Source organism: Chelonia mydas, chromosome 6, assembly GCF_015237465.2.
Source record: "Chelonia mydas isolate rCheMyd1 chromosome 6, rCheMyd1.pri.v2, whole genome shotgun sequence".
Taxonomy (NCBI): Eukaryota; Metazoa; Chordata; order Testudines; family Cheloniidae; genus Chelonia; species Chelonia mydas.
In genome coordinates, this window is record NC_051246.2 from 75,651,961 (window position 1) to 75,664,644 (window position 12,684).

The following is a 12,684-nucleotide window of genomic DNA, read 5'->3' on the forward strand; positions in this document are numbered from 1 at the left end:
ACCTGCTGGGCGACTGCCGCACAGGGAACTTAGGGAAGCTGATGGGGGGCTGTCGGCCCACCCTGGTTCCAAGCCCCCGCCAGCTCGCTCCAACGGGCTGCTCTTTCTGCAAGCAGTGGACAAAGCAGGCGGCTACCAAACAACGTTATAAGGGAGCATTGCACAACTTTAAACAATCATGTTCCCTAATTGATCAGCAATGAAACAACGTGAACCAGGACAACGTTAAGTGAGGAGTTACTGTATTGCATAGAACACTGGATCTCAAAGTACAGATTGTTATAGATCTTAACCTTCCAAATGTAATCCTGATCTTTAAAGTGTGTGTGTGTGTCCTCACACGTACCCTATGAGTAAGGCTGTTTTAGTCACAGGTATTTTTTAGTAAAAGTCATGGACAGGTCCCGGGCAGTAAACAAAAATTCACAGGCCCATGACCTGTCTATGACTTTTACTAAAAATACCTGTGACTAAAACTGGGGGGGGAGACTCAGTGGGCACAGCCCAGAGAGACGCCATGGGTGCTGGGGAGGGGGGGTGAGTTGCAGCCCAGGGGACGCCGTGGTGCTGGAGAGTTGGGCACGGCCTGGGGGGGTGTCATGGGCGCTGGGGAGGGGGTGCAGCCCAGTCGGGCACAAGTGCTGGGGGGGGGAGTTATGGCCTGGAAGGGAGTGTGGGTGCTGGAGGGGGGGGTTGGTGGAGCTAGGGCAGGCTCCCTACCCAGTTCCTGGTAAGCAGCGGCCCTAGCTCCACATGCTGCCTCCGCTCCACCTGAAGCCCCTGTTCTGCAGCTCCCATTGGCTGGGAACCGCAGCCAATGAGAGATGCGGGGGCAGTGCCTGGCTGCTGGCAGAGGCAGCATGTGGAGCTAGGGGAACTGAGGGAGAGGAGCCCCCCTCCCATCCCTACCCCACTCCCTGGTAAGCAGCAGCCCTGAGCCCCCAAACACCCAAACTCCTGCTGCTGGGGAGGGGGGCAGCCCAGCGACTGCCCCAGCAGCAGCCAGCGTGACTGACCCGGAGGCTGCTTGAGCTGGTCAGGCAGTTCCTAGGCCAGCTGCACAGGGCTGTTGCAGAAGTCACGGAAAATCACGAAATCCGTGACAAACACGGACCCCTACTTATGAGAAGTAATTGCATGTACAAAGTTTCATCTTGATTTCTCACATTTCTTAACTCTTCATGAATCTTATACTTTTGGTATATTATGAATACTTGTGATGTAAATTTACACTAATAGTATAGATACTAAGTTTGTGTTGAATGGACATAAATCTAGGTCTAAAATTAGTTATTTATAATCAAGTACAGTTGAGGCACCCAGGTTATCTGTGTACAGATGGTAAGATACACAAGCATCAGAATCTTCGTTTAATGTTGACCATACTCACCGTTTTTATTAAGCAAAACTAAAATGGTCAATTATAAATGTGATAAGTGAATGTTTCACATATGTTGCAAAGCATAGTTAACATTTTATAAATGAGATCAACTCCAATAGCTAATTAAGTATGCAGTCACCTACCTTGAGAAATTTATAGTAAAACAAATGACAGGTAAAGATTTTGTATGGGCTTTTTGTCTGAAATTTCAGGGACCAGCATGCTTTTCTCGATATCCAGATGAACATACGTCATTAATTTTATTTTCTACTATGTTTTCTCCTGAAATCCACCAACTTACCTGTTACCTAAATGAGTCTCTTCCAAATGTAGCAGTAGTGTATGCTAGTCTTTTCCCAGTCAGATCTGCATAGGTTTTAATTTTAAATGATAAATCTTCACATTGCAGACTTCCAGTTCATTTCAATTGGTATCTGAAACTCTTCTTTTTAGATTTGAGCAATTGATGGGAAAATCTATTGCAGCTGACTCCAGCTAAAATGGTGACCAGAAATCACAAACGGAATAGCCACAATAACTTCTGAAGAGCAGTATAAGCTAGTTTTAGTAGAAAATACGAAGTTTTTTATATATACCAAGTTCTGATAACAGTGAAGTGAAACACTTCAGGTATGTACTTTTGTAAAGTGCTTCTAGAACTTGTAAGCAGGGCATCTTGTTTCTTGATTTGCACAAAATGGCTTGGACAGAAACCTGTAATAGAATTCAGTTTTTGGACTCTGAAGTGGTCTACACTGGCAAAATATGGGAACCCATAATTCACAATGGATACATACTCTTTTACCAGAGATGCCTGAACCCTCCCTACGCTGCATCTTCTACCAGTAGATAATTGTAAGTCCCATTTTTGTCAGGGTGACCAAGCCAAAGTCCTGTACCTTAAGTATGAGACTCTTTCCTCTAGGAATGTCATGCTCTGTATCAAGTGACTTGGACAAGTGTTAAATAAGTAGTACGTATAAAACTCAGCAGACTAGCCCACACGCTAACACCCGAACCAGAGCACTATTCCTGTTGTGAGCAGTCTGACAGAGTGTGTGTCTTCACTGCAAAGTTAACTTAAGTTATAACTCGTGTAGCTCTGAGCCTGACTCCATCCATGCAAAAATCTGAAGCTCAAGTGTGGTGCTTTAAACAAGCTAGCTGGCCTGTCAGGGGGTATGGATTGAAGCTCAAATACTACTACTACTACTGCCTGCTCTGTGGTGAGAGCTAGAGAGTATTAAAAATATTATATAAACCCATCCTACAAAACAATCTTGAAATTGAGTGGTGATTTTTTCAAATCTAGACACATACACATTTATGATTTATCCTGTTAGACATGAACATTAATTCAAAAGGCATTTTCTACAACACCTTAGAAAATACTGTTAGTACTGAATAGGCCAATGATGTCTCAAATACTCCTAAGACAGTAAAGGAAGCTGACTCAGAAGTGTGACATAATTGAGGACAGCTGACAAATTGTCATAGTCCGAGTCTTTACAAAAGGCCTAAAAACTGCACAGATGGGCATCCAAAGGACCAAGAAATCTCCAGTAATCAATACCTGTAAAACCGAAATGCTGTTGGGCTCTAACGTTATGAATTCTGTCAGTCAAAGATAAGTTACTTTTATTATTAAAGGAGTTCACTTTGAGCATTAGTGCAACATGCAGAAATGATTCAGCAGTGCTAAATTAGATTGCTGTACAAGTTACCCTTTTGGCAATAAATTAAAAATGATCATTCTAAACTTACTTAAAGCCTCCTTGTACTCTTCTTTTTAATCTGAAAGTGAATAATAAGACCAGATGCTCTCGACTGGAATTCTGATCTATGACAATTTTCAGTTGCTTTCAAACCACGAACTGAGCTCTCCTTAAGGAGTGACAATCAATGACACTTTTTCATCTGACTCTTATAAAGATTAATGTGGTCTTCAGTGGAGTCTGTCAGTTGATTTAATATGGGGGAATCAAGAATATTTGTGTTTGCGAACAGATACTATGAATGTTATAGTGGAGTGGAAGCTTAGAAGATAGAAGAAATTGCTGATTAAAATAAACTAGGGATGAAGGTTTAATATATTAAGTGGAATGACACTAAACAATTAAAATACAAAAAAGCCATGTAATGTGCTCTTAGAGATTTGTGTTCGATAATAAATTACTAGTTTGTCAATATCTGAAGTGACCAAGTCTCATCATGGATTTTCAAGGTGACCTGCAGAATAGTAAGGAGCACAGGGGTGCTAGAACAGGGGAGGCCAAGGAGCCATGGCCCTCCTACTTTTTGTCATGAGCCAGCCCCTGCCCCTCCTCTCCCCCCCCCCCCCCCCCAAGGTGGGCACGCACACACACCCCGGGCAGGCTGGAAGCCGCAGCTGGGCCATGGTAAGAGACACTTGGTCAGCTGTGGCGAGCCGCAGACCCTCCACCTGCCCTGGGTGGGCGGCCTGGGTGCAGGGACACGGGCCAGCGGCTGCTCTTGAGGGCCCCCCCACCCTGGCCAGGTGGTGGGCCCCAGGCTCCCTGGCCCAGCTTGGCGGGTCCTTGGGTGGAAGAGGGGGAGAGTGCTGGGGCACGGAGGGGGTGGTGCCTTGTGTCCTCCCCCCCCCCCCCCCCCCCCCCCCATTTTGAGGAAGAATCCGTCGCCCCTGAAAAAGGATGTATACCCCTTTGGTTTGTGATGTATAAAGGAAGCGCAGAATGACTTCTTGCCCACCTCAGAATAAAAAACTCTCTGGTTTTTAACCCTAGAAATATCTGACATGTATAGGCTGGCAGTCTTAGTTTTGCTAGAGAATGCCTCTTTGCTTTCAGGTGGGTTTGTGAGCTTTTCTAGCCTTTAACTGAAGAGGTGAGGGTTTTGAATCTTTAACAAAGAGGCTTTCTTACAGCTGTTTGTCAGATGTCAGTGTTTCCAGAAACAAAACTGAACCTTTAACAGTGAGAATAAAAATTACTCCCCATTCAGTTAATCAGGTTTCATTTGCATATTGTCTGTCAGAAACTCGTTCATTTTTCAATATTTAAACCTACTAGCTTTCCAGTTATCCATAGTCTTTCATGTAAAGCAGAATAGACAGTACCTGAAATCTAATTGTAAAAAGGGGGGAAAGCAATAAATATTTTTTTATTTCTTTACATGTCAGATAATTTTGGCTAGATCACAGACAGTTACCAACTTGGGTAAAATGCCAAGGCAAAGTTTTAGATCAAAAACACTCACTGACGGAGAGAGGCAATGTTTGATAAATTGAATTATGTAGAACTTGGAAATGTGATTAGTTTAGTGGATACCATTTCTGTTTAGGATCACATCCTTAGAGTTTTGCTGAATAGACTAAGTATGTGAAACTGTGCCCAAGCTGCTTAATTTCTTATACACTTCACAACCAAAGCCATGGCTGGGATCTGACTACCTCCTGCCCCCAAAATGTGGACTTCCAGTAACCTGCAAAGTAAAGCCTCTTGTACCTTCCTTACCCCCCTGCCCCAAATTGAAAAGATCTTTCTAAGAGTAGATTTCCTGCTGATGCCCTCATTTGACAGGAATGGGAGTGAAACCCTGCTGTGGGCTTCCAGTACCTTATTCTGAGTTCTTATGCCCCAGAATACATTGGCTTCAGGCTGCTGCCCATTACCCCTTCTGTCTATTCAAGATAGCAAAAAACTTAGGGGGGCATGGTGTCCCACTTGAGGAAAGAGAGGTTGACATGTCATCCAACACTCAATAGGCTTGTGCACTAGGGTTTAGTTTAGGGTGACCAGATGTCCCAATTTTGGGGGCTTTTTCTTATATAGGCACCTATTACCCCCCACCCCCATCCAGATTTTTCACACTTGCCCTCTGGACACCCTAGTTTAGTTCTACATTAATAAAACTCAACTTTAGATGGGGTTCAGCTTTTATTATGAAAGGTTTGCATAGATCAAATAAGATAATGCTTTCAAATTTAAGTGTGCTCTCTCCCTAACACTTGCATGTAACTTCCATCAATCTTAATTTATTATGTTCTCCTGTGCAAGTTACTGTTTTGAACTAATAAGACTCGGCTGCTCTCGTCACAAAGGGAACATTTAAAAATAATCCAAGTGTCTAGATTCCAAACTGTTGTCTGTGACCCTTCTAAATGATGTATCAAAACATAAAACTAATTCTGTACAAGATAATTATAGTATCAGTGACTTGAGCATCGAACTAGCTACCTCCTGAAGAGTAATGGAACAGTAAGCATTAACTAAAAGTGGTAAAAGTATGTTGTTTGGTCATTTTAGATTTAAATTTTAAGCATCCCAAAGATCCACACTGAAGGTAGGGAGGGAGAGGGGCAAAGCAGGGGCTATGTGGGTTTGTTTTGGGCTTGTTTGGGGTTTTTTTTCTATTTAATGAATGAGTTGTTCATCAAAGAATTGAGACATTATTTGGTCTATTGGAACAATTGCACTGTTGAACTGCAACCCAGGTAAACATGTTCTTAGATTAAAGGTGAACTGAATTTCTTCTTTTAAAAGCACAGTTGCAAAAAATGGCTTAATATCTTAATCCAAACCACAAGTATCATTTCAAGATTACAAATGAATATACTTTAATGGAGAAGCTTGCCAGGGCCTACATGTACAGTTGCGTGCCTTTCTTGTAAAAATTAGTGGCAGCATAAACAGAAAAGAGCCTACATTTCTTATGCTTGTTTTGAGGCTGTCAGATTTTACAGGAAAACAGAACCTTGAACTTGGATTTTAGTGTGTAAGTGAAGGAACCCATTCCTCTTTTAAATATTTTGTTCTAAAACGTATGTATTCCTAATTATTAAGAGACATGAATACACAAATTATGGTCATTAACATTTTGTATGTATTATAAAAGTATTTCAGTTGATATGAACATGTTTATTTTTCTTATTATCCATTTGGTACTAATAGTTCTTAAAGAATGGCTGTAGTTGTGTAAATACTTCTTAGTTTTGGAATAACTGGCCACTTAGGGATCTGGGGCAAAGTTTGGGGATTTGTCCTGCTTTGAGAAGGGGGGTTGGACTAGATGACCTCCTGAGGTCCCTTCCAACCCTGATATTCCGTCTGTGAGTAGTCCACTTGGGTAATATCACACCTGAGCAGGACCTGCAAGTAAGTATGGTGAAAAGTTAGATGTTTGGAGTATCAACATACTTGTCTTTGTACAGATATTATTGTAAAATCTTTAATTCTTATCAGATGAGTGTCCTGAAAATTGATTAGCTTTAAGAATTTGCTACAAGCACCAAAGTCCCTTAAAAACCCTGACCTAACTTTTGTTTCTAAGTAGCATTTTTTTTTTTAACATCTAGCTTCAAAAAACATGATTCTCTGCACAGACGTATTCCAAACTTCACACTGGAGCAGTTTTATAACTGTAAAAAGGTCCAGAAAGTAGATTTATGATAGGAAGAGATCACTTATAAATATATGATCATCTCAAAAGGAAGATGCAGAATTATTATTAAATAAAATTCTCAATTAATGCAATTCAAAAACAATGGCTAAAGGCTGGCAACTGAGAAATGTTCCATTTATTCAAGATATATTTATGGATTCTACTGTGGTAATTTATAAACAAAGTGTTAGTGGAGCTCATTCTCTATGTAACACTATTAAAAGTGACAGTTTTTATTGGATGAATGTTTTTTATTTTTGCTTACTTTTTTTTTCTTTTAAAAATTAACCTTCAGCAAATCTTTCAGTATGGAAAGTTGATCCATTATTACTATGAGGTGGTCAGTTGTTTTCTGGGGCAAACTGTTTGTTTATTTTTCATTTTACTGCTGAACTTCATTCCCTAACCCAGAGATTTGGCATATGTTATTACACGGCTTGCCTACATGGGAACACCCAAGAAAGTTAATCTGAAATAACTAGGGGTATGAAGTGAATAATGAAGTGACTGAAGCTGAACTGAATTAAGGCTCTTTAATTCTGAAGCCTGGTCTACGCTGAGGGGGTGGGGGTGGGAGTCGGTCTAAGTTATGCAACTTCAGCTACGTGCATAATGTAGCTGACGCTGATGTACTTAGATCTACTTACTGCGGTGTTTTCACTGCGGTAGGTCAACTGCTGACGCTCCCCCATTGACTTTGCCTGAGCTTCTCGCTCCGGTGGAGTACCGGAGTCGACGGGAGAGCGCTCAGTGGTCGATTTATCGCGTCTTAACTCGACGCTATAAATCAACCCCCTCTGGATTGATCACTCCGGAGGTAAATGTAGACATGCCCTGAGTGAGGGTGTTCACACCGTGATTTAATGTGGTCTAACTAATCCACTTCAGATTCATACCCTTAGTTATTTCAGATGAATTTTCCTGGATATCCCCAAATTATCTTCCTACTTCAATGGCACTGTGATGTCATTGACCAAACTGATATGCTATTGCAGGGATCAGCAATCTTTGGCACATGGCCTGCCAGGGTAAGCCTCCGGGCAGGCCGGGCCGGTTTGTTTACCTGCCAGCTCCCACCTGTGGATCCAGCAGGTAAACAAACCGGCTCGGCCCACCAGGGAGCTTACCCTGGCGGGCCGCATGCCAAAGGTTGCCAATCCCTGTGCTGTTGTATCAACAGCTTTCACAGAGCTTGTGTGTTGGGTGGGGTTTTTTTTTGTTTTTTTGGTTTTGTTTTTTTTATTGATCAAGCATATAGTACCCTTTTGATTGATTTTAGACTACTTAATTAGGTTTATGCTGTAGGGCATTCATTTCTAACTGTGCCACTGGTGGCTTTCTTATATCTTTAATTTTTGCATGTTACATATACATTTACGTAACAGGTAATGTAAAAGGCACTACTATTAAACAGAATATTTAAATACAATATCTAATTATTGCTAATTTTATTACACCATTTGTGTGAAAGAATACTGTCAGGAATAGATTACATAATGAACGAAGATGCTCATGTTCACATCTAACAGTGAAACAAGCAAGTTTTTCCAGAGTAAGCAGTAGTCACAGCTCACCTCCTGCCCATGTATCGTCAGCTGTCATGTGTTTGTAGGCATCACAGCAGAGGCAAGTCTTAATTTAATGCTGTTGAAAGGTGCCACACACAGATCTCAGTTTATCTCTAGAATGGGTACTGTGCAAACAGTAGACGTCCAAACTTCACCAGCCTACCTTGCCACAGCATTTCAACCTTCATCTACAGCAGGGATGGGCAAACTTTTTGGCCCAAGGGCCACATCTGGGTATAGAAATTGTATGGCGGTCCATGAATGCTCACGAAATTGGGCTTGGGGTGTGGGAGGGGGTGAGGGCTGTGGCTGGGGATGTGGGCTCTTGGGTGGGGCTGGGGATGAGGACTTTAGGGTGTAGGAGGGTGCTCCGGGCTGGATCACGGGGTTGAGGTGCGGTGGGGTGGCTATGGGGTGCAGGCTCCGGGCAGCGCTTATCTCAAGCGGCTCCCGGAAGCAGCGGCATGCCCCGCCCCCTTCCAGCTCCTACACGGAGGCGAGGCCAGACATCTCTGCTGCACGCCGACCCTGAAGCTCCCGTTGGCCGCAGTTCTTGCCCCTACGCATAGGAGCCATAGGGGGTAAATGCCGCTGCTTCCAGGAGCCGCGTGGAGTGGCCCCGACGCTGCTCCCCATCGGAAGCTCGAGGGCCAGATTAAAACGGCTGGTGGGCCAGATCCAACCCATGGGCAGTAGTTTGCCAACCCCTGATCTACAGACTGCCTTCTAAGGGTGAAGGGGGAGAGTAGCCTTGAGCTTTCTCTGTTGAAGCTGCAAACAAAGATATTCATTGTAATGTTTTATGAACAAATAAACTAATTTCCCATCATATTTTTAATACTTGTTTGTTTAATCATTAGAACTTCAGTTTGTTTAAACAGTAAAGTTCTTCTTATGGGCTGGTATCTAACATACTGTAAGATATTGTAACCTTATGAATGCATTCTTCTGCAGTGGATTTTCCGTGTGTAGATAAATACCACATTCTCTGGTTCATGGATTTCTTCGATGTGGTGTCCTATTCATAATACACTTGTCATTTTTCTGTAATATTGTATGCAACAAGTAAAAATTTAAACATACCTGGTAGGCACTTTCTACAGAACCGTTTGGCTATTGTACTTATTACTGACAAATACTTGCATCTCTCTACAGTTGGCGTGTTCTTCTAGGCAATATATGGGGAGGAAAGCTATAGGTTTTAAATTAAATGAATTACCCAGTGTCCATTTATAACCTAATGTTGCATGCTAAAAACTAGAAATGAAAAGATTTGAAAGATCAGTGAACTTGAAGCTGGCGCCTACCTACCAAATCTGGGTAGGTCTTTGTTATGGGTGACTTACATTTTGACGCTACCTAACTTCCTCCTTCACCTCCACTCACCCTACCCCCCCCTACCCCCCCCCCACACACACACACACATTTTGTCTTCCCTCTTGCATACAGGTTTTTTCCCTTCTGAATCTCTTGCATCCAATTGCTGTCTGTGTTTTCTTTCCTGGTAGAATTGTTTAGATTTTCTTCTAGATGGTAGCCCTGTGAGCTAGTAGCAGAAATGATTAACTAGTTTGAAATCAAATTAACACTTTTTTTTTTAATGAAATATTAGCCATGCAGTTTTGTTAATTACTTATTGTTGCAAGGTGTTTATCCGAAGTTTGTTGTTTTGTATGGCAGCACCAGTCTCCCAAGTGCCTTAGATAAGGTTCCTCCCACTAAATGCTTACAAAACAAATAGACGAAGGGTGGAACTTCAAATGTTCTCCATGACTGCCACCCGTGATAAAACCTCATTTTAATGTCTGCTAAATAATGGCACCCCTACATTTTGTAAATTACCCAGAATGTTTTGTGGATTTGTATAGTTATTTTAATTTGTCTTAACAATCTCTAAGATCTGTAGGTAAAAAAACTGAATTTTTAAAATTCACTGACGTTTAAAAATTCAATTCCCTAATTTGTAAATTGTCTTGAAAACTAGGGATTTAGGAGATTATGGCATCTGAAGCCCACAATGTTAGAAAATGGAACCTGTTGCATACCAAGGGCCATCACATTGATCTCAGAAAAAGGATCTCTCATTCCACTAATAAGAACATGAAGGAGGTAAGTTTATTTACTTTGTTACTATTTCCTTAGGTAAACTTATTTACCTAAAACTATAAATTTGATGCTAGTTAATTTAGCTGTAACTTTAAATAAACTAAATCAAGGCAGAGATTTTTGTCCCAAGGTTATAATGCATAGTCATAACAAAAAAAAAAAAAAAGCAGCAAATACAAAACAGCTAGCTAACAAGACACCATTACAAAATCACAATCTCCCTATGCTGAGAAACTCAAAAGAAACCCCAAGCCCCAATCACCTCAGCCCTCTCCAGATGCCTGTATGAAAAGATGGGTTTTGCAGCATTAAATGAAAGTCAATAAATTTGTGCTCTTCCCACCAAGATGGGGGAGTGACTCCAAAGCTGAGGGCCCTCGTGGAGATTCCTACCACTGGAGACTCTTATAAAACCAAGAAAGCTCCAGCTTAAACACATCCACTGATCAAGGTAATATTGCACGGAAAGAGAACCAGTCTCTTAAATAGGGCTTTGGCAGTCCAAAACACCTTAAATAAAACCCAGAAGTCAAAAGGTACCAGTGCAAACCGTGGAGCTTAAACAAGTTTGCCACCACATTGTACAGTAGAGCTATTCAGAAGCTGAAGCTAAGATGCAGCACTATGTAGGGTTCTGCAATAGTTCGATCTAGAGATGAGAAGGGCATTGACAGCAAAGTTAGCATCTGGACCTGCCTGGAAGAAAGCAGTCCTCTGGTTGCTGCTGCAATTTGATAATCTAAAAGTAGCTGGGAATCTAAACAGACCTCAAGTCAAAAACTTCTAAAACAAATTAGACATAAACCTTCAACTAGGACAGTGGGAATCACCTTAGATATCATCTGGCTGTTTTTTCCCAAACCACCGTAATCCGTTGTCATCTCATCTGGATTGAGTCTCAACCAGTTTCCTGACATCATCTCACCCAAACACTGAGATATGTTCCACCACGCTTTTCAGGCTGGACACAAAAGGGGAATATCAATTCTATCGAAATGAAGAGAGACGATGACTACATGAAAGTTGCAGGATGTACATTATTCTGGAGAGGGTACCTGAAAGGTGCTTTATTTGTATGAAGTGCCACCAGATAGATGATGCAATGGAAGAGAATATCCAAGGGTTGGCGATGCAGCTAGAAACTATGGTTCAGTTTTGAAGGGGATATGAGCAAATGATGATGGGAAGGAGAGAAGAGGCTGAAGGGAAAACATAAGACTTGCAGATGCATGCTGAACAATAGAACTATGAGGGTAGAGTGCTGGATGAGGAAAGTGGCCAGTGGAAGTATGTGACTATGAGAACAAGGCAGAGGAAAAGACCTGTTAGCGAAGGAGAAATAGAGCTGATGAACAGTTGTGCTAAGCTGGAAAATGAAGGGGCACAGCAGACGATGAGAGAGCAAGAAAGAAGAAAAGAGGCTAGTCCTACAAGAAGAGAGACGGAGTTTGGAGCCCCAGGAGAATAGAGGATGACTTGCAGAAGATTGTAAGAAAGACAAGAAGACTGTATCCAGAAAGAACAAATGGTGGAAGGCCAGAGACTTGCACCAACACCAGGAAGAGGCAGGTCTACATGACTGGCGTCTGTCTACTAAGAAGAAGAGGCAGGCTTGACACCAGAGCTGATCTGGAGAAAAGAAGGGTGTGTTGTCTGCTGGGAGCTAAGATATGGGATGTGAACCTGAGGCTGAAGAGGATCCTAATGGGAGTAGGAAAGAATCCACTGATTGTCCTTCATATGGAAACAAATGAGACTGCTCCATTCTCCCTGGGATCCATCAAAGAAGACTACGCCAGGCTGGGGAAATTGCTTAAAGAAGTGGAAGCGCAGGTAAATTTCAATGGGATTCTATCTGTCCCTGGAGGAGGAGAGCGTAAGCGAGATAAAACTGATGATCAACTTGTCAGTAGCCCAGGCATTGGTGCTATAAGGAGAGCTTATAGATGTTCTGCCATTGGAAGCCACAACTGATTTTAAAAGAGCTTTAACCTAGGAATTTGGGGGAGAGGGGAGATGTTCATATAGTCTCCACACCTGATTCTAATATTGAGCAGGAGGAAAATCAAATAACAAAGAATACAGCAATGGAAAAAGGAACAATATGTCATAGGAGAATGGACAACAGAAGAAACATGGTGCCAATACCGAAGACCATATCAGGTAGAAGATACTGTCAGTAAAGTGACTGTACCTAATCACCTGAAA

The 12,684-nt window shown here is 42.1% G+C and overlaps 1 protein-coding gene and 1 long non-coding RNA gene across 8 annotated transcripts in view; one reads left to right on the forward strand and one right to left on the reverse strand.

Moving 5' to 3' along the window:
• The window catches only part of LOC114021671, an 89,469-nt gene that overhangs the window by 31,796 nt on the left and 44,989 nt on the right, over positions 1-12,684 (reverse strand). The window lies entirely within an intron of this gene.
• KATNBL1 (katanin regulatory subunit B1 like 1) overlaps positions 1-12,684 on the forward strand; it is a 51,708-nt gene that overhangs the window by 18,593 nt on the left and 20,431 nt on the right. For both annotated transcript variants that reach the window (XM_027831476.3, XM_043548097.1), the window contains exon 2: positions 10,355-10,479. In XM_027831476.3, coding sequence (XP_027687277.1) covers positions 10,369-10,479 — 111 coding nt within the window. In that variant the 5' untranslated portion in view covers positions 10,355-10,368. The remainder of the gene's footprint in view (positions 1-10,354; positions 10,480-12,684) is intronic.